The 23,338-nt window shown below is 45.4% G+C and overlaps 1 protein-coding gene across 1 annotated transcript in view; it reads left to right on the forward strand.

Annotated features, from left to right (window-relative positions):
* The first annotated feature begins 20,710 nt into the window (after window positions 1–20,710).
* THEMIS2 (thymocyte selection associated family member 2) overlaps window positions 20,711–23,338 on the forward strand; it is a 226,625-nt gene continuing 223,997 nt past the window's right edge. The window contains exon 1 of the mRNA XM_073666154.1: window positions 20,711–20,922. Within this exon, the coding sequence (XP_073522255.1) occupies window positions 20,817–20,922 (106 nt within the window). The 5' untranslated portion in view covers window positions 20,711–20,816. The remainder of the gene's footprint in view (window positions 20,923–23,338) is intronic.

Consider the following 23,338-nt stretch of genomic DNA (forward strand, 5'->3'; position numbering starts at 1 on the left):
CAGACCCACCTCCCCATAACAGGGCATGATGGCCACATTTTTTGCTTTAATTTTTTTTCTATTTTCCTCCTCTAAAACCTAGGTGCGTCTTATGGTCCAGTGCGTCTTATAGTCCGAAAAATACGGTAATAACATAAAGTGCAATATGTCATGAGAAAACAAGCTCAGAATCACGAGAATATATAAATGTATAGAAGAGTTTCAGAGTTATTACCAAATAAAGTGACTTAGAATTGAAAAATGGGGCTTGGTCATTAAGGTTAAAATTGACTGTGTCACTAATGGGTTAATTTGCTGGTGATAAAAAACAATTTTCTGCTGTAAATAGTGATAATGATATGAGTAAGCACACAGATCACAACCAGATCTAAATGCTTTCTTCACCCTCTATAGAAAATATATTATTCCAAATAAACTAGTAACCTGACCCGTGTTTAGTTAACATCTGTACAAGTTCCTGTTTAATATTAACCTCATTATAAAGTCCAGTGCCCTCACAACCCTACAAGCTTATGAACTGCTTCCAATAACGGCCTACACAACTGTGAATATAATACAGGCTGCAAAAACAAAAGAATTGAGTTAACAAAGTTCTGTAACTTTTTATATGGATTCAGGGGCGGACACAGACTGTAGTGGGCCCCTGTGCAAGAAATTTTGGGGGGCCCCCCCTGCCTTTCATAAGGCAACAAAGTTATGTAAACATAACCCCCCATGTGCATCTCTCACCCCCCCATGTGCAGCTCTCATCCCACCCATGTGCAGCTCTCACCCCCCGTGCATCTCTCATCCCCCCCATGTGCATCTCTCATCCCCCCCATGTGCATCTCTCATCCCCCCCATGTGCATCTCTCATTCCCCCATGTGCATCTCTCATCCCCCCATGTGCATCTCTCACCCCCCCATGTGCATCTCTCACCCCCCCATGTGCATCTCTCACCCCCCCATGTGCATCTCTCACCCCCCCATGTGCATCTCTCACCCCCCCATGTGCATCTCTCACCCCCCCATGTGCATCTCTCAGCCCCCCATGTGCATCTCTCACCCCCCCATGTGCTTCTCTCACCCCCTCATGTGCATCTCTCACCCCCCCATGTGCATCTCTCACCCCCCCCATGTGCATCTCTCACCCCCCATGTGCTTCTCTCACCCCCCCATGTGCATCTCTCACCCCCCCATGTGCATCTCTCACCCCCCCCATGTGCATCTCTCATCCCCCTGTGCATCTCTGATTCCCCCCACTCCTAGTTAATTAATTGTATTTAAAAAAAATAAAACTTGTTATACTTACCCCCATGCAATCCCTGCAGAATCCTGGCGCTCGTCCACGTCGCTGCCACCAGGTTCTCCTGATGTTCTGCCATGTGACGGCGCCACATACATAGCCATCAGCTTTTGTTTTGGCCAAAAGATTTTTAAAGCCGCCACCACGATAAGGTAGACTCTTCTGGGCGGGCCCTACTCTAACCTATTAAAATTTTCTTAAAATATCCAATACTCTTTTTAGATATATTTTTATTTAGTTTTCTTTAAGGGAATGTGTCATATACATTTTTTTTTTAAATGACCAATAATACCACATACAGGGAATACCGCCACACCATGACCAGACCACATATTACCACAACATAGTGACCGAATAATACCACACAGAAGGGAGAAAAACTGCCACACCATGACCAGACCACATATTACCACTACATTACTAATATTACCACCACATTACTAATATTACCATAAGTGTCATTATACACGGGAGCTCTATACATGGTATGTATAACGTAAGTGTCCAGGTAATATAGTGATCACCAGTGACATTATACACAGGAGCTCTGTATATAGTGTCAGTGTACAGGTAATACAGTGATCATCAGTGACATTATACACAGGAGCTCTGTATATAGTGTCAGTGTACAGGTAATACAGTGATCACCAGTGACATTATACACAGTGTACATGTAATAGACTGACTCACCGGTGACGTCTCTAGGTGAAGTCCTTCATCTTCGCTTTTCTCCTTCATCCAGCACAGACCGCCATCACGTCTTCCAGCCAGGACTCGTCTCTGCATAAAATAACACAGTTATCTATGTAACGGGTCCGGGAGGCGGAACCTCTGAGCTACTATACAAGGGGGCGGCCCTTGTAAGGGAGCGGGTGGCAGTCTCTGGGTGAACGGACAGGGAGTTACGGCAAGTGATCAGGGCAGTCTCTGGGTAAGGGGTAGGTACGACCTGTGATGGCAGAGCCTCCGGGTAGGCTAGCAGGCAGATGGTAGATGTGTGCTCCCAGGTGAGCAAGCGAGAGTCTCTGGAATAGCAGGTGGTCACGGCACGTGACAGCGGAACCTCCGGGCTGGCAGGCAGGTAGGTAACGGAGAAGCGCTCCCAGGTGAGCGGGCAAGAGTCTCTGGAATAGCTGGTGGTCACCGCACGTGACAACGGGACCTCCGGGCTGGCAAGCAGGCAGGTAACGGAGATGCGCTCCCAGGTGAGCGGGCAAGAGTCTCTGAGATAGCTGGTGGTCACAGCACGTGACAACGGAGCCTCCGGGCTGGCAAGCAGGCAGATAACGGAGAAGCGCTCCCAGGTGAGCGGGCAAGCTGGTCCATAGACAGACTGACCGGAGTAGTAAGGCAGACCGTCGGACCTCAGGCAAGCAGGCAGGTAGCTGATATGCGCTCCCAGGTGAGCGGGCAGGCTGGTCCTTTAGACAGACTGACAGGAGTAGTAAGGCAGACCGTCGGACCTCAGGCTGGCAGACAGGTAACAAGTATTCAGGCAGGAATCAAGCAGGTAACTAGCAGGAAACTGGCAGGAAACTGGCAGGTAACTGGCAGGTAACTGGCAACGGGACCTGAGGGCTGAAGCACAGGTGAGACACAGGTGCAAACAACATTGCTCGGGCACCTCCATTTTGGAGGAGGTGCCTTTTATATGATGAAGTCCTCCGGCCATTGGCCGGGGACTCTTTAGGGCGGCGCGCGCGGCCCCTTTAAGAGGAGGGGAGCGCGCGCGCGCGCGCCCTAAGCACAGAACCGGGAAGGAGCGCGCGCCGAGAGCAGAGCAGGAGGAGGACGCCAGGACGGAGCGCGCGCTGACAGCAGAGCGAGGAGAGGACGCCGGGCAGGAGCGCGCGCTGACAGCAGAGCGGGGAGAGGACGCCGGGCACGGAGCAGAGCGGTGAGGGGAGCAGCGTCCCTGCCTAGCAGAGGGCAGGGACGCCAGCGCTACAATCTAGAGCACATTCCCCAACTTCTACATTACGCAGCTGAATACAGACGTGCATCCACCATCAATATATGGTTAGTTATTATGCAACCTACCATTCCAAATATAAATTGTAATCCACCACTGTGCCCCCATTAACTGTAAATAGGCACTTAATATATAATTTAATTAGAACCTCTACTCTTTCCGCCAATTTGTTACCAGTCACACTCCTGCATCCGCAACGCCCCCTACTCTATACTTCCTGCTCCCCGCATTCAATATTTACATGCACCCCCTGCCCCAATTCATTATATCATGTCCGTGCTCTCCCCACCCCATCATCATTTATCATTTACTCTCCCCCACCCCACATTCGTTATGTGCAGCTCATTATCCCCCTACTCCCAATTCCCCCATGTGCAGCTCTCAAACCCCCCCATGTGCAGCTCTCACCCCCTCCCCCACATGTGCCCCTCTCGTCCCCCTCCCCCACATGTGCCCCTCTCTCATCCCCCTCCCCCACATGTGCCCCTCTCTCATCCCCCTCCACCACATGTGCACCTCTCTCACCCCCCCCCACATGTGCATCTCCCATCTCCCCCCCCCACACATGTGCATCTCCCATCTCCCCCCCACCACATGTGCATCTCCCATCCCCCCCCACACATGTGCATCTCCCATCTCCCCCCCCCACACATGTGCATCTCCCATCTCCCCCCCCACACATGTGCATCTCCCATCTCCCCCCACACACACATGTGCATCTCCCATCTCCCCCCCACACACACATGTGCATCTCCCATCTCCCCCCCATACACATGTGCATCTCCCATCTCCCCCCCCATACACATGTGCATCTCCCATCCCCCCCCCACACACATGTGCATCTCCCATCTCCCCCCCCCACACACACACATGTGCATCTCACATCTCCCCCCCACACACACACACACGTGCATCTCCCATCTCTCCACTCCTAGTTAATTGTATTTTAAAAAAAATGAAACTTGTTATACTTACCCCCATGCGATCCCTGCAGAATCCTGGCGCTCGTCCAAATCGCTGACAGCAGGTTCTCCTGACTTCCGGCCATGTGACGGCACCGTCACATGACCGGAAGTCAGGGGAATCATGAAGGCGCTGCTGCAACAGCGCAGCTCAGCGCTGAAATGTCCCGGACCCGGCGCATAGCATGGGGCCGGGGGCCCCATGAGGAGAGAGACGCACAAGAGGGGGGCCCCCGAGGGGGCCCCTACCGGCCGGACCCCATACTGGAGTCAGGGCAGTCATGCCCTGATGGCGGCCCTGCTGGAGGCTGGAGGGGCCCCCTCTCCCTCGGGGCCCCCGTTCAATGAACCGGCTGCACGGGCGGTAGTTCCGCCCCTGTATAACACCCTCCCTTATTACATACCATCCTCTCTAGTTATATATTGTGCCGTCTCTTATTATATAGCTTCCTCTGCTGTTATGTACTGTGCTGTCTCTTACATAGAGTATTCTTGTTATTTTTGCTATTCACAACGCCCTCTCTTGTTAGATATAAAATGACTGCTGATGGAGCAGCCGGGAACCAGAAGACCAGTCCATCAGCTCCTCCATCAGAAAAGAAGCTGCACCATGCTCCACCAGCCATCATTGCATTATATATCTAACATGAGAAGACGGTATGTAATAAAAAAACAGGGCACTATATTATCCAATATGTAAGGGACGGTGCTGTACATAACAAGACATGGCACTGTGTAATAAGGGGCGGCAATATACATAATAAATGTAAGATATATATATGTGTGGCTATATATACAGTTGTGCTCAAAAGTTTACATACCCCAGCAGAATTTTTCTTTTCTTGACCTTGTTTCAGAGAATATGAATGATAACAAAAAAACTTTTTCTCCACTCATGGTTATTGGTTGGGTGAAGTATTGACTGTATTTTCTCTTTTTAAATCTTAATGACAACCAAAAACATCCAAATTACCCTGATCAAAAGTTAACATACCCTGGTGATTTTGGCCTGATAACAAGCACACAATTTGACACAAATGGGTTTGAATGGCTACTAAAGGTAGCATCCTCACCTGTGACCTGTTTGCTTGTAATCAGTGTGTGTGCATAAAATCTGAGTGAGTTTCTGGGATCCAGACAGACTCTTACATCTTTCATCTAGCCACTGACATTTCTGGATTGTGAGTCATGGGGAAAGCAAAAGAATTGTCAACGCATTTACGAGAAAAGGTAGTTGAACTGTATAACACAGGAAAGGTCATACAAAAAAATATCCAAGGAATTGATAATGCCAGTCAGCAGCGTTCAAACTGTGATTAACAAATGGAAAATCAAGGGCTCTGTAAAAACTAAACCACAGTCAGGTAGACCAACAAAAATTTCGGCCACAACTGCTAGGAAAATTGTTCGGGATGTAAAGAAAAACCCACAAATAACATCACCTGAAATTCAGGACTCTCTGAAAACTAGCGGTGTGGCTGTTTCAAGATGCACAGTAAGGAGGCACTTGAAGAAAAATGGGCTGCATGGTTGAGTCGCCAGAAAAAAGCCATTACTGCGCAAATGCCACAAAGTATCTCTCCTACAATACACCAAACAGCACAGAGACAAGCCTCAAAACGTATGGTACAAGGTAATTTGGAGTGATGAGACCAAAATTTAACTTTTTGGCCACAACCATAAGCGTTACATTTGGAGAGAGGTCAACAAGGCCTATGATGAAAGGAACACCATTCCTACAGTAAAGCACGGATGTGGATCGCTGATGTTTTGGGGATGTGTGAGCTACAAAGGCACAGGAAACTTGGTAAGTTGAAGGAAAGATGAATGCAGCACGTTATCAGCAAATACTGGAGGCAAATTTGCACTCATCAGCCCAGAAGCTGCGCATGGGACATACTTGGATGTTCCAACATGCCAAAGATCCAAAACACAAGGCCAAGTCGACCTGACATTGGCTACACCAGAAAAAAGTGAAGTTTCTGGAGTGGCCATCTCAGTCTGCTGATCTGCAGATGACAGCATGACAAACAGTCGATGTTCAAGCTGCCGAAATCAGACAGTAACACGGACTTACTGTGGAAGTCCGTTTTCAGGGTCCGTGCCTGAACACTAGGTATTCAGTACGGACCTCGAACTTTACTGCTCGGGTACACCTATCTCTAGTGAAGAATCTTAATTAACATGTAGGCAGGTCCTTTTTAAAGTAAAGGACCCCTGCAGTGCCAACGAGGATGTCTATGGTGTGTAGACAGATTTTTAAAGATTGGACAGGTAATTAAAATAGGAAAGGTCTTTTCAGAGGGTTGGATAACAAAAGGTACATGTGTTTACACATAGGTAGAGAAGTGGCAGAGGCTTTTGTCCCCAGGAAATACATCCTGAATTGAAATTACATTTTTGTTTCCTTCAAGGGAAATGTTATACATTGACACCAGACTTTAGGTCTCCGAAATAACGTTATAAATATTGGGCTTCACATAGATCCGATAGTGATAGGACATACATTTTCAGCTTCAAGGCTAATCGGGGAAGAATATGCATGTTTTCTCATAACTGTGACACCTTGCACACAGTCAAGACCCCAAGTCCCAGAAGCAGCAAAACAACTCCAAAAACATATTTCAACCTCTACCACATTTGACTGTAGGTACTGTGTTCTTCTTTCTGTAGGCCTCATTCTGTTTTCGGTAAACAGTAGAATGATGAGCTTTACTAAAAAGCTCTATCTTACTCTAATCTGTCCACAAGACGCTTTCCCAGAAGGATTTTGGCTTACTCATGTTCATTTAGGCAAACTAGTCTAGCTTCTTTATGTCTCTGTGCCATCAGTGGAGTCCTCCTGGGTCTCCTGTCATAGCGTTTTAATTTATTCGAATGTTGATGGAAAGTTTGCGCTGACACTGATGCACCCTGAACCTGCAGAACAGCCTGAATTTCTTTGGACCTTGATCGGGCCTGCTTATCCACAATCCGGACTTTCCTGCATTGCAACCTTTCATAAATTTTTCTCTGCCATCCACAGTGCTATGGGTTGCAAACTTTTTGATTATGTTGTACACCGTGGACAAAGGAATATCAAGATCTTTGGAGATGGGCTTGTAACCTTGAGATTGTTGATATTATTTTGGTTCTCAAGTCCTCAGACAGTTCTCTTCTCTTCTTTCAGTTCTCCATGCTAAGTGTGGCACACACAGACACACAATGCAAAGATTGAGTCAACTTTACCCCTTTTTATCTGGTTTCAGGTGTGATTTTCATATTGCCCAAACCTGTTACTTGCCACAGGTGAGTTAGAACAAGCAACATATGCTTAAAAGAAAGTTGTTTACCCACAATTTTGGAAAGGTAACAACAATTTTGTCTGGCCCCTTTTGGGGGTTTTTGTGTGAAATTGTGTCCAATTTGCCTTTTTTTCTCATTTTTTTGTGTTTCAATATACACAAATGAAATAAACATGTCTATAACAAGACATGTGTAATTGTAATCATTTTCTGAGAGAAATGCTTCATTTTCTGGAACAATGTCAAGGGTGACAACAATTTTGGCCATGACTGTATATATATTATATATATAATACTTAGCTTAACTTAGGAGACCCCAGTGTGTTGTACACATATTTCCCAGGCAATTAGAGGCTATTCAATATTGTGATTTGTAGGAAATTTATTGACCTTGAATCAAATTTCTTTGAAAATTTGGCAAAGCTAGCGAATTTAAATTTCAAGCAATCTGTTCATCTCTACATATAATGGTAAATTTACTGATTTCTTTAGATATTACAGCAAGCAACTCTTACATATGTTAGGTTTTGTGCATTTTTATTATACGGAATAATTGCTTTAACACCTTGCACGAGGTAACATGTAAGATTTTTTTATGCAGCTTTGGTTTTATTAAACATAAAGAGAAGAGTAGCAGCACCTGTTACTTCATGAATTACTTGAGCAGTTTCAAAAGCTTCTCAAGGAAGAGTAACCTGCTATGTGGAAATTTGGGGCAGTGGTCAATAAAAGTTTGCATATTCCTTTCAAGCTCCCAAGCTCTACAGAATGGACATAGATTGTATAGGAGAGCAGCAGTTGTATATGGCTGTGCCCGGGGTGTGAGAGAAGCACATATATTCAAAGATTATCAATGGACAATGAAGAACAGCAGTTGAGCTGCCCAAGAAGGGGTTGAAAGAAAAGTCAGATGAAAACAAAGTATTATATGTAATTGTGTGGCACCCCAGGAGTCCAGTTGCCACAGTGGCATTGCCTCCCTCACAAGGGGGTGATGCCATGCCTGGAATCAAGGAGGGGTCCCCTAGTCAGGTTTTGCTAGCATGCAACACTTTCCTGGCTCCAGACCAGCAAGGGGAGCTCCTCCCCTTAGCAACTGGGATCTGGAGGCGGGGTTAGTTAGTGTGAGGAGAGCAGAGAGGAGTTGAAGTCAGGACGCCGACGAGGAAAGACCTAGGGAGTGGAGCTGCATGGCAGTTCACCCCAGAGGAGAGAAGCGCAGAAGAACCGGACACCGGAGTCCGAGGTTGTGGGGCACTGAAGGCCGAGCAGCAGAAACCGGAGGGAAGGAGACTGCAGGTCTCCTGGCCCCATCAGACGTCCGGAGGCTCAGCAGCACGATAGGGCCCAGCACCACCACGTGGGAGCGACACTCCATGAAGGCTCGAGCTGCCTGCTATACGGGTGAGCACAAAGACGTTTTACTCAGGGACGAGGGCCACAGCATAGCTACAAGCAGCAGGGCCAAAGAGATTAGCGCAAGGGGAAGGACCCTAACTTCACCTGGCGAGGTGGATTCCCAACTTGCTTCCAGGCCGCCCGGACCTCTACTACCAGCTAGTACCCGTGCCCCGGTCTGCCTAACCACTGCAAGTAAAGATAAGAGGAAACCGCCATTAAGTTGTGGACTGATTATTAACTGCGCCATCCTCTGCACTACACTGCACAGCAACATCCATAAAATCACTACTTCCTGACCTGGAGCTAAGCTCTGCCTGTGGAGAGCTGAATCAACTCTGCTGCGTCATCATCGGCTCCAGAGGTTCTGCACCGCAGCGGCGGCTCCATATAGCCGCATACCACAGGTGGCGTCACGAGCATTATATAAAAACTATAATCCCCATTCCAAAATTCCCCTTTTATTGACCGCCCTGGGTCACTGACTGGATCACCGCCACTGTGACATCTCCCCTAGCAATGACCAGCCCGGCTACCGAGTACTCCACGGCCCAGGGGGCGCGTCAACTGCAATTAATGAACTGCTGGGGACAATAAGAGAGTTGTTGGCCTTAGTGTTACACGCACGCCACTAGGTTCAGATAGGGGCGAGACAGGTTACATGAATTCTTTGGAATCCTGGGGGAACCGTTACTCAGGGCGACCATAGACTATGTGCTGCAGCTTCTCTCAGGCACACAGGGGTATTAACCCTCAGGCACAGACACGTAGGTTGTTTCACTTGCTGACCAGACACACTTGACAAGAGTCCTCATAAACGGTAGAACAGTAGCATTTAATAAGAAGCCGCACAGCCAGTGCAAGTTAAGTCTTATCAGCAGCTGGCTCCAGTGACAAGCAGTACAGTTTCCTTAGCAGCACAGCAGTTCACAGTTTTCCCAGTAGTACAGGACAGCACAGTTCTAATGCAAAGGCACATTAATGAACATAGCATTCTTTACAGCACAGTGAGATGGAGGGGGGGGGTAGGGTTTGCTGAGGGAGATGATACCCTGTGACACCATTTCTTACAGTTCTTATCTTTCTGCTTGACAATACTCTGCACTGCTAGTTCAGGAACTCTACCTGACCTGTGATTAGCTTCACTCCTGACTTGAATCCTTATCACTTGCAGGGGCGTGTCTATCAGATGCAGAACACACTCACCACCTTTCTCTTCCCTCCAGCCAGACAGTAAACAACTTCCCCACAATCCCCCTGGGGCTCTGCTAAAACACTCCCCTTCTCCTGTGACTGTGTTAACCCCTCTAGTTTCTGGATGCTTCTGGAGCACAACACTTCCTGTCTCATGTGCTTGTGTTACTGCTAATAGTTGCTGAATGCTTTTAAAGCAACAGCCCTACTTCTGCATGTCACACTCTGCAACAGCACCACTGCTGCATGTCACATTAGGCATATGCAAAGCAGCCATAGTGTGTTAGGTGCTACAGGACATGGGATATGTATCAAGTGCTGAGGGGGTCCAAGTCTAGGTAAGTGTGGAATTTGCCCAAGACTGTAATCTTATGAAATAAAAAGAACATCGGTATGAGCTGAGGCTAAATAATATACAATGCATTCAGTCAGAGTAACTCTACTTACATCTTTTGGCCTGGAGAGTAGTTCTCTACAGAAACCTGGATGTCCTGATAACTAGATAAAAGAACCAAAACAGTCCAGGTTCTGCAGGATACGAGTCCCCACCCAAAAAAAAAAGAATGTGGGTGTAATGGTCTGCAATAGATACAGTAATTTGGCAAGCAGGGGCATTTTTAGGACATTCATTCTACCAAACAAGGTCAATTCTTTAAATCTCCAAGAATCTAAGTCTCAATTATATCTGGAAAAATGAAGCAAATTTGAGGCAGAGGTTACTAAATGGGAATGGGGGAAAGTTCTGGGACTGAGATAAATGATATCAAAGAGGAGACTGGAATGTAGTATACGATGGAATAAAATCAATGAAAACTATTGGCTATTACAGGGGTGATAAGGAAAGTAGTGGCCAAAGCACTCTTCACCATTATATGAGCACTTACATGTTATATTGAACTACGCTAGGTCTGATTGCCAAGGTCAACACCCACCCGCTCTTGGTCCCGATTTCATAAAAATTTTCTATGGTAAACTTGTACGAGACACTTTTTAGATGGGTGAAGTATAGTACATGTTTAGCTTTCAAGGGCCGTTTGTAAATTCTGAAGAATATGAGAAGAGAAAAGTCAATTTTTGGAGACTGAGTTTGAGGTATTGGGCTTTTTTATGAGTTCAGCATCATGTGTTATGAAAACACCTTGTAGAATTGTCATAGGAGTGGTCAGAAGAAAAATGTCCTATATACTGGTGAATACCTGCAACACAAATAGTGCTCAGTAATAAACATTAATTTAGCCTCTATAATCAGGTGCAATTTGTAAGGAAGGATAACATGAATTTACAGAAGACAGCTGTGTGTTGTAAGGCCACAAAAATTTCCAAAAAGTGAAAACAGTAGGCAGTGGAGAGCACTCAGCTGTTGAACAACATAGTCAAAGCGGTTGCATTTGCGGTGCTGGGAAGTGTTGAAGCCTCCAATTGTTTCATAGTTGTAACTGTTAGAGGGCTCTTTTAATATATCTGATAGTGTCATATTAGAGGCCAAATTAGCCTGATGAGTTATCAAGTCAGATCCAGCAAAAGACTGTGGTTCAGAGGATTCCAGTATTAATTGAATTGAGAAGAAAGGTTGTTGGATACATAGGCAGTCATTTTAGTGAATACATGCCAGCCAATATATTAAATGAAGGAATGATGTAACATACATCCATGTTATAGTGCAGCTAAGGAACTGCTGAGCAAGGGATTTAGGAATGGCTGTCGCTTCTCTGCAGGATCTGGAGTGTAGGTTGCTAGCAAAGTGCCATTGTGTGTAATGTGTGTAATGTTTGTGTCTACTGACTGTGCCCACTGCCTACTGTTTGAAATGTGTTTCTTGAGAACACATAATGTGTATCTTACAATAGTGAACATAGCAGAGAATCTGGGCTCATTTTTGTGATATATCTAACCTCTTCAGAATGAAAGAAGCTATATGTTGCTCCGCTATTTGAGTATGAGACATATTTTCAGTAACATCTGAATATGTTGAGGTCAGTCTTCCAGACCCTGTATGGTCAGAGAAAAGGGAAGAAAACTAAGTCAGAACTAAAGCTGAATACATTACAGCTAAGAAACGTCAAGTAAAATAGCAAAAAAAAGCAAGAACTAGGAAACAGGAAGAATCAGATGGCAATATAATGAAGCTCAAATGTATAAAGTTAGGATTAATGCTCATGGGTATAAGAAAAAAGTCCAACACTAAAAAATAATAATGATAAAAAAAGGAGAGGCTTTATTTATACCAGTAATCATCACCAGACATATTGATTATGACAATAAAAGTGGGAAAGTAATGAACATAGTAGCCATTACAACACTACATGGTAAGAAATGATCCAATCGAAAACATTAGTTGTTCAGTTCGTAAGCATACTTGGACCAAGTTCCTTGTGATCAGGGAGTGTGAGTCATTTCCACAGAAGCTTCATTTCCTCTGCTTTATCCTGAGTTGTGGCAGTATTAGGGTGACGTCCTTGTCGTGGTAGGTCCTCAGATTTATTGAATTTTTGATTTTAGGATACTTATAAATAAAAAGTATGGCAGCAGCATGTGTTACTTTGGGAAGATTAGATTTCGGTGTCTAAAGTACTAAAGGAAGAACTAGTGGTTGTCTGGAAACACAAGTGACTCGCTCAGGGGGATATGGGGGACTCGGTACCCGGACCTTTACCTTCTTGGGATGTCACGGCAGACGGCTCCTGGGCCCGTACTCTGGGGTCACTCTTTAAAAAAGGGGTTTATTAACAGTTTTGTCTCGTGAAGCCACCTGTGGCTCCTGGTAATTGGTACCAGCGCTGCTGCAGACCTCCAGGGGTGATGGGATGGCAGCTGGGATGTTTCTGCTCCCCACAGGTGGAGCGGGCCCCCGGGGCAAGGTTGATGGAAGGGGATGCAGGTGAGAGGTGGCCCGGTCAGGTCAGGGGGAATGACGGACACGCACACAGGGGATTCGCTTCAGTACCTTTACTGGTGTAAAGGCAGGCATGGTCCAGGGTACCTAGTAGGAATGGTGCACTTCTGGACTCTCCCCAGTGAGCGGGTAGTAGGCCTCCTGGTCCGTTTCTTCCTCTCTCTAAAGCTTCTGGCCAGCCTGGAACTAGGCCTAGCTTCTGTACTGTTTCACTCTCTCACTTGTTTGCTTGGTAGTAGAACTTTTCTCTGGCAACCACTATCCCTGGACGCTGGGGCCTTTGTGGTTCCTAGACCTGTAATTGGTTATAGCTTCAGGTTGACCAGGGGTCTGGAATCCTCCTGGTATGCCAGTTGTCCCTACTGGGTGTAGCGGACCCTGTAGGCGCGGACCCGGAGTCCGGCTTCTGTCCTGGGTGAGCTTCAGATGCTGCTCTGCCCCCTTAACTTCTCTCTCCTCTCTCCTTGCCTCGGCCACACTCGGGGCCCTCAACACAGCAGCTAACAGGTGCTGCTTCTTCACTGGTCTCAGTGCCAGCACACTCTCTCCCTAACTCCACCTCCAGTATATATATCCCTAACAAGGCTCCCTCTGGTGGTATGAGGTGGAAGGGTGGAGGTGTCTGTTATGTAATGAGGGCCTCTTGTGGAGAAGTCCGTCCATGCACCCTTTTGGGTCCTGTGGTACCTGTGTATAGCAGGGTGCCACACTAGTAAGTTTAAAGAACAGTCACCATGATGTTCTAAAAGAACAAATGGAAAACCCCAATGATATGGGATCCAGCAGAAGCATAATCGCATAATATTGTGACAGTGTGTGACGAGAAAGATCAGGCAAAATGCATATACGCGTGACATTGTAAGTAAGTCTTTGCTGACTTTGGACTTTTTTCTCTTTTATCTCTTTTTTTTTCTCTTTTATGACTTAGAATGCAGAAAACATTATTGAGTCATTGGTCACTTGAACTAGAAGGTTGCTCTGCTCTGTTTATTTTAATAAGAGTGTTTAGTGGATGACCCAGCAGTCCATTGACGATGGAAGATAAAGTAGCAAATAAATTAAAACAAGGAGGGGATTTTAGAAGACATTGGACTCAAATGTTGTTTCTTTGGTTCCTATTTTTGATATCATCTTTGTTTTGCTGAAGTAAAAACAGTCGTTCAGAATTTTGCTGCACATTGTCCTGCAGAGAGCTCAGGGTAGAGATAGTACTTCTATTATCCCGGTATCGGCTGTACCCATTAGGTAACTGTGACGAGAGCTCTGAGTAGAATTGCACAATATTCCTATTCACATTTATATCTCTAGATACATTCAAATTAATATGTAATTTCTTATTTCTTGTGGGTAACAATTGGAGGAACAAAGGTCATCAAGTGAAGTTAGACTGTTATCATTTATGCTGAAAGATAATGCCAAGTGTGTCTGACACAGCTCCTCTTGCCAGAGGCATCATATCATAACAGTGATGGTGCAGACCTGTTAGGTTTCTAATTATTTATGAGGTTTCATATGGATTTTATGAGCCATATTCAGGACAAATGTGGAAACGAAGCCACCTGGGTTAATGGTGGCCTCGGAAATTATGGTACAATGCTATGGCCATAATTTGAAAGGGCAAGAAAATGATGGGAGAAGTTGCCCCAGGAGGAGCTGAAGGACCATTGAAAAGAGCGATCTGACGAGACAATAATGTCCAGCTGTAGTTGAGAACGGCAGAGCAGAAGAGTCTATTGGCTTGATTGGGGGAACACATCACTGTTGTAGAAAATATGTCACTTTGAAGAAGTTAGAAGAACCTAGTTTGGTAAACTGTTAAGTGTTCATACTTTCAGAAGAGAAGCCATTTGTATAAGTATTGGCTGTGCTGCAGGCTATATCTGAAGCACATGTTGAGCTGCAGTAAATCCCATGGCACAGTAAGGATGCAGGTGAGGAACCTTGTAGGTCAGTGCTAACCACAGTGTTTTCTCCCTCCTTAGATATTTTCAGACATGGTGTCACATCATCTTCTGGCCAATTTTGCTAAATAGATATAAGCTCTTTTGAAATTTGAATTTGCTGGTGTGAGGAGCTGCCCACTTACTGCAATTGATTATTATGTTTTATTAGAGATTTGCTTGCTGTGTTTAATTAATGTTCTGCTTACTCATCAGTACACAAATTTTACTTGTAAAGTGTAATTTCATCAGTATCTCAGGAGCAGCTAACCATTGTTCAAGAAGCATCTAGGCCTATTGTGTGAGTGTTGAAAGAAGATCCAGAGGAGCCGTCACTACAGGAAGTCTCGCATTCAGACCCAGGTGATGAGTTCAAGAAAAATACCTCCACTAATGCACACTTAGCTTTACACTTAGCTTTAGGGGGGAGGATGAGAGCAGTTCTGCCTATTCAAGGGGCTGATCCCAGGGAAGAAGTAAAGAAGCCACATGTTTAGTGTGGAGTTGGTGGAAGGACACCGAAGGGAGAGGATCGATGGTTGTGGACGTGGAGCCGACGGATGGCTTATGGAGTGTTGGAGATCAGTTACCGACTAAGCTGGATAAACATGCTACAATTGTGAATATGCTGCTTGGATTTAAACTTTCTTAAAGGACTGTTGCTACTGGATACCTGTGCTTCCATCGTTTTACCTGTCCTCTGGAGTATCATGGACTGTGGCTACAGACTAGACTGGCTGGAGATGCAAAATCTGTGGGCCAACTAAAAGTTGGGAGACAGTGAGTATGGCCTGATATAAAGTCAGTTGAACTACTGATCCCAGGTTGAGAACTTGAGGACTGAACGAACTGTATTTTGTCCATTTACCTGGAATTGCTATATTGCCATGGATGTGACTAATAAAATATTGTTGCATCGTTAACCTGCCTAGGTGATTATTTACAACCCACAACTTCAGATCTTCACAGCTGGCTTCGTCGAATCTCCTCCAATAATTCTATTTGCCTTGAATAAATTTGTGCAAATGTCAATACTTGAAAGCTTGAAATTGCTCTGAAAAAACACATAGGTAAGAGGAGAGAGAGAACCTCAATGACCACAAGAGCTTACACTTTATAGTAGAGAGAGAGAGAGGACCCCACTGATCATAAGAGCTTACACTCTGCAAGAAAGAAAAAAATAGAGAGGACCTTTCTGACCATAAGGGCTTACATGCTAAAAGGAGAGATACAGTCCTGCTAATCGTTATTGGCACCCATGAAGTTACAAGTACATAATATGGAATATCTCCTGAAAAAAATGAATCAAGTGAAACAGTTTTTTTGTATAGAGCACTCGTATTAAATACAAAAGAGCAAATGATAAACAATAATTTAAAGCAAAAAAAGCAATGGGAGGGAAAAATAGAAAAACCTAAAGCTTGCTGTGTCACTGATACTGGCACCCTTTACATTAATTTAGTATAGAAACACATTTTGACTCGCCTGTGGAAAATCGCAAAAGAGATTCACCTGTGATTAATTGTCGGTGCCCATGTGACATGAATTAGCCAATGAATGATAACTTCAGTGTTTTAAAAAGCCACATGGGAGGCCATGTTCCTTTATCAAAATGGTGAAGACAAAGGAGCTGTCTGAGGACATTAGAACTGCTATTATTAGCAAGCACAAGATTTCCAAAGGGTATAAGGCTATTTCCAAAGACCTTTGTACCCCAGTTTCAATAGTGCACAATGTTATTAAAAAGTATGCCAAGCATGGAACCATCAAGAACCTCACTGGACTTGGGGGGAAGAGGAAAATTGACAAGAGATGTCTTCGAAGGTTGATGCAAATGGTGGAAAAAACACCACGTCAAAAATCCAAATACCTGAAGTTCAACCTGGAACAGTCTGAGGTCATGGTTTCAACAAGTACTATATGCCACACACTAAACCAAGTAGAGCTTTATGGACGAAGGTCAAGGAAGAAACCATTGCTGAAGAAAAGACATAAAAAGGAATGACTGATCTTTGCCAAAGAGTACCTTGACAAACCACAATCCTTCTGAGAAAATGTTCTGTGGACAGATGAAACAAAAATAGAGCTTCTTGGCAATGCAAAGCAACAGTTCATTAACAGATGAAGCAATGAAGTTTATAAGGAAAAGAACAACTTACCAACAGTTAAGCATGGTGGAGGATCCATAATTCTGTTGGGTTGCTTTGCTGCACCAGGTACTGGAGGCCTTGACCGTATCACAGGAATCATGAAATCAGAGAATTAGCAAGAGATTTTAGAGCGAAATGTCCTACCCAGTGTAAGAAATCTTGGTTTGAGTCGAACATCATGGGTCTCCCAACAAGACAATGACCCAAAGCACATATCCAAAAGTATACAGGAATGGTTGAAAAGGAAAAAATGGACTATTTTAAAATGGCCAGCAATGAGTTCTGACCTCAATCCCATTGAAAATCTTTAGTGTGTGCTGAAATCTGTCATTGGGAGAAAGAACCCTGCAAACATTCAAGAGCTTGAACAAACTGCAAAGGAAGAGTAGGAGAAAATTCCAGTTTAGAAATGCAAGAAGCTTATAGATTGCTACAAGAAACATTTAGAGGCTGTCAGCCATGCCAAAGGGTGTGCAACCAAGTATTAATTTTTTTCTTTTTCTTTGAAATTGCAACATGGTAGTTGAAAAACAATGTTTTATTGTTGCATTACTTTGGACCAATTACTAAAAAATCCTGAGGATATACCTTTGGTACATTTCCATTTATTTCTGAGGATATTGTACAGTGTATGAAAAAAATGAAGAGGTGCCAATAATGGCGAGCAGCACTGTAGAGGACCTTGCTGACCATAATAGCTTACACACTACAGATAGAGAGGACCCCATTGATCAAAAGAGCTTACATGAAGGCACATGGCCCAATTCAATATACATTAGTTACAAAATATACAATATATATACAATATACAAAATATGTACAGGTATGTGTTAACTAAAATAAATACATATACAAATGAATTGGATAAAATAGGCCGCAATATTTACTAAGTGTTACCAATACAAATTAATTTAATAATAAAAAATTAAAAACGATTAAGAATTCATCAATGAAAAAAAAATAATAATAAATAATTAATCAAATAATTTATATGATCTTTAAAAAGAACCAAGTCTACCCAACATTATCTGGGCGACAATACCATTTAACAAATATCGCAATGGAAAATTTTTGGGGAGGGAGGGACACTTTTCTAACTTGCTGCGCACAAACTGCTTGGAGTATGCAGAACAAAGGCCTTATAAACCTTTGATCTTCGCACAGTTTTCAGCCCTGGTCCAAGGAAATCAAAGGTTTCTTCCCGCTCAAACCAACAACCCCATCTTCCGGCATATTTTCCTGGCAGTTACTGGTGACCTGTAGATGTCCTCAAGTATAAGTAAGCACCATTCACATTTTATCATCAATAAAAAGGTGGAGTGGGGGAGACCAATAGAGAGGAGAAAAAGGGTGGAAGGTACAAAACCCCAAAACACTACATAATAATAAAATGAATGGGCCTGTGCCCCAATGTGTCCCCCTAGCTAAGCTGTTTGGGGGGCCTTGACATTCTACATGAGATAGAGGACCCCACTAATCATAAGAGCTTACACTCTAAAGTAGAGAATGAGAGGACCCTGATGACCATAAAAGCTGACGCACTACAGAAAACAGAAATTTATCGAGTGACTCGGAAGATTGAAGACGACTCTGTCATACAAACTGTGCTTCACTGGGAACTGCTGATTTCTGATGGCCGAGGTACTGACCACCACTATACAAGGTATGATAATCCACTAGATGTCATAGCTGGTGGGCATTATGGGGAACTTCGCACAGCCACTTAAAAAGACATTAAACCACTTTCTGATGCTTCAGCAGTGTAGGAAATGGTGCTGGGCCAATTTTTTTTGTGAACTAGGAGTTTAAGTTTGAATTCGTGTGAAACTGTGAATTTCAGGAAATTAAACGCAGTAAGGATGTAATGCCAATGATAAAATTAGGTGAAGGCCATGTAAATAGCAGGAATCCTGGCAGATTTCAGGATAATTCAGGCAGCAGATACTGAGGAGACAGGAACATCTGGCAGGTAGGAGATAGAGAGTGGTGTTAGGTTTCCTATGCAGGCACTTGCTCTTCACTGGTGAGAAATGTTGTGGGTGTACACCCATTTTTAGATTTAGGGGTTATAGAGCGAGTCACGGCTGTGTTTGAAGGTGGCTTCAATATACCCTTGTGGAGAAAAAAATGGAGGACAGTAGATCATGTCCTCTTTGATAGGTTTTTATAATCTCTAATAGTTAGATGATTGATGATTCTGATTTCATAATAAAAAAAACTTGGCTTCAGCCTTCTTCAAGTTGTCACGGCTAACCATGCCACCTTACCACTCAAACGTGCAGGCTTATATAGAAATGAGGTGGATAGATATTGATAGCACTGGATCAATTTTTTTTTTTAAGTCTGTTCTATATTTTCACACCAGAAATATATATGTGACACCCCAGGGGTCTGGTTGCCACAGTGATAGAGATATTATGTCTGAGAGCAGGTGGGAGGTCCTTTGGTCAGGGATCCTGTGCATGCCACACCTCCTGCCCAGTCTTGGGAGGGGAAGAACTTCCCCTATATAAACCCGGGGCTGAAGCAGGGTTAGGAGTCAAGTAGAGTAGAGACAAGAAACAGCAGAAGCAATACTACTACGAGTCAGGGGCTGGCAGCTGCAGAGCTCGCCCTGACTGAGAAGCTTTCTTACCGGACCCGGCGTCCGAGGCTGTGGGGACTAACTCTTACCCAGCAGCAGAAGCCGACCGGCAGGGGATTTCAGGTCCTCAGGCCCAGAAACCCGAAGGCACGGTCACACGCGTGGGACCAGCACCGCCATCGTGGAGCGGAAGCCATTAGAAGGCCCCGAGTCACCGGCCATACGGGTGAGCACCACACGGCACACTCAGGGACGTGGGCTACTTATATCCGCTTCTAGCAAGGTAGCCAGAAGAGTACAGTCAGTTTGGGAGGCCTACAACTCCGCCTGGCCAGGGGAGATCCCATCTGCTCAAGGACTGACCAGGCCCCGTTCACTAGCAAGTACTCCGGGAGGGTCTATCGTTGTTACCAGTAAAGACCCTGAATTACACCGCACCGTCTCTGAGTGGTTCCTGCTACCCCCATCATCCACATCTGCTGCCCTGAGGCCATACCCCTCCCGTTGGGGGTTATACCATCTACGCTGCACCATCCATCCACCGGCCTCAGCGGACTGTCCTGCAGCGGCAGCTCCATAGCTGCATTCAACGGGTGGCGTAGTCGTCCTGCATCTACCGCTGTTACATCGCCGCTCAGTTTGACTCCCTGGGCACGGACCGGGTCACCGCCACGAGACTACAACCCTCAAGAGATCCGGCTCCGGGTAAGCTCCCGCGTGCGCAACGCAGCGCGACACAGGCCCAGGGGCGCGTCATATATATAAAAAGCTTTTAGAAATTCATCTATAACCTACCACACAGGGATTGGGTAGATTTGAAATCTGTTGCAGGACGTGAAGGTCGGTGGAGGGAGATGAAGACATTGTGGCAACAGAGGGTTTATGTCGTTATGTGTGATGTGATAATATGTTATATTTATTTATGTGATAAAAGTGAGGGTTATGTTTTATTCCTATGACCGGTGTTGTATTTCGGTTCTCCTCTAGGCTTTGTCTTACAGAGTTCCTCTCTTGTAGTTTCAGTTTGTATAGCTGTTCGATGTGTTGCGGACAGGAAACCCTTTATATATCTTGGTCTTGAGCAATCATACACTTATTGTCGCAGAGAGGAGCTCATCCAGTTACCCAGACATTCATTGTCCTGTGCATACATCATGGATAATCTGGAAAATACTGTAACCTTGAAAGATTTTATTGCATCAATACCTGTTTATTCATTGCCAAGGATTTTACAAATCACATCAGGAGTCTACTTACAGAGTAAGTAATACTAATCGAACATAGTTTTACAAGAGTGACAGAATGTGTGATTGTAAGGAGGTTTATGGCTCCCAAGTTTTATCTGAATGCCATGTATAGAATTGTGAATCATTAACTATCCAAAAGAAGATTTATATATCTTATGTCAGTATCAGGGACACCTGCTTTCTAAAGGGAATCTGTCACCACTTTGGAGTTATCAGACCTCTACTATGGATATACAGGTTATCGAAAAGTAAATCTATACTTACCTGTATGGCCCATGTTAGAGGTGTGAATGCAGAGAAATGTAGTTTTATCTTCTTGGTTCTTCACAGGCTTGGCGTCCCGCGGACGCCAAGCTATCCCTGCCCATCTGTTTGTTATTCCACCAAATCCCCACCGATGTACATGTTTATCATATTTCCCCGCACGCCACAGGGCCCTGTGACGTGCGCTATTTTCCCTCACCTCCCGGAGCATGCACAAAGCGCGGCGCACAGGGAGCGTGCTTTGTTTCTTCCCGGGCCTGTTTGGCTGAGCACAGTGCAGCAGTGCTCTGTTGCGTAGGCGCCGGGAAGTTACAGTGACCCGCGCTTTGCGCATGTGCCGGGAGGTGAGGCAAAACAGCGCACATCACAGGGCCCTGTGACGTGCGGGGAGGGGGGGAATATGATAAACGTGTACATAAGAGGGGATTTGGTGGAATAACAAACAGATGGGCAGGTATTGCTTGGCGTCCGGGGGAGCCTGTGAAAAACCAAGAAGATAAAACTACATTTCTCTGCATTCAGACCTCTACCATGGGCCATACAGGTATGTATAGATTTGCTTTTCTATACCCTGTATGCCCAGAGTAGAGGTCTGATAACTCCAAAGTGGTGACAGATTCCCTTTAAGTATGATCATGTAGCTATGTAAGTGTGTGACACTGGAAGCCCTACCCTGGGAGATGGGGGACTCGGAGTCGGGTCCTATGTTGTCGATGGGGTGCAGCCGTGGCCCGGACCCGCTCCATGCCCAGGGCCGTCACATTAAAAGGATGGTATGGGCTTATCCGGGTTGAGTGGCTGATCTCGACTTCGCCACCTGTGGCACCTGGTGAAGGCCACCAGCGCTGCTGCAGTCCGCTGAAGCAGTGTGTTATGGTAGCCGTCGTTGGTACTACTCCCCACAGGCGGAGCAGGGCCTCAGGGCAGAGAGACAGGATGGAGGGGGTTGTAGTATAGGAGGTCTGGTGCTGCGTAGTGCGGTGTAATGCAGAATAAAGAGTCCGGAGGCCTTAGGGGTTAACTTCCAGGGTTTTACTCACGGTGGAGATTGCAGTTGAAAGGCTTGTCCCTGCTCCTCGCGGAGTTCTGCGGTCACCAGAGACAGGGGGGTCCGACAACCTCCGAGTAAGTCCAGTGTTCAATCAGGACCCCGCACCAGAGTGTTCCTAGACTTCAGACCGGGTCCTTTCCTGTCTGTTTGTGTGTGTAGATAGGCCGGGTCTCCTTCTGAACTTCACTCAGAAAAAGGGTACGGGTGGCAGCTCCGCTCCTTCCGTTACCCGGTGGGATCCTCAGGGCCTACCGGACTTCCCTGACCAGGACATAGAGTATCAAGGTCAGGTGTCGGGGGGCCGGTACCCCTTTTGCAGCAGGAATCCCTCTGAATAGATCAGCTTGGTGAGGACAGGTGGCGTATACCGCTCCGTCTGCATCCCCCACGGGATCCATTTGCGGTGGAGCTACACTCCTGAGTTCCGGGCCTTTTTGGTCATGGTCCTTGACCGGGCTGAGACATACATTATCTGCAACCTGCCCCTCGACCCAAGGCCAGGATACGAGGGCTGTGTCTCCATCCTCTGCAGGTCCACGCAGGATCCACACTCAGGGAGGGAGATCACGATCAAAGAACCCAGAACCAAGATGGCTGTGTATTAAATATCAAATTTAAAGTGTGACAAAAATGTGAATCCTCCACCCTCACCCACTAATTGGTTCCCCTATCTCTTGGTTCCCCAGTCTCCCAACTTCCAGTAGGGGCAGCACCTGGTGCCTACTAGCCTCCTCTGGTGGGAGAAGTGTGGTGTTGGATGTGGAGGGAGGGTCCTGACCATCGCACTGTTCTTACCTCAAAGGAGGAACACTACACCCCATTAAAGAGGTGCAGCATCCCTGTGGCGGTCGAACCCTCAGGGGCGCCACATAAGAAGCAGCTGGTAATACACGTTGATTAAAGTAATGTATACAGTACCTATATAAATAGTATTTGCATAGACATCCATATTTGTTGTAGGAGCTTATAGAGATACTTTGCACCAAACATGCATTACTTATCTTTGCAGAAACATTTTCTCTCAAATTGCTTTGGTTGGAAGTTCTTTCTACTGTATCACATAATATTAAAGATTTGTTTAACCACTAATGGTCATGTCTGTTTGGACCTTAAA

Source organism: Phyllobates terribilis, unplaced genomic scaffold, assembly GCF_046119375.1.
Source record: "Phyllobates terribilis strain yellow unplaced genomic scaffold, ASM4611937v1 Scaffold_2__4_contigs__length_985480577, whole genome shotgun sequence".
Classification (NCBI taxonomy): domain Eukaryota; kingdom Metazoa; phylum Chordata; class Amphibia; order Anura; family Dendrobatidae; genus Phyllobates; species Phyllobates terribilis.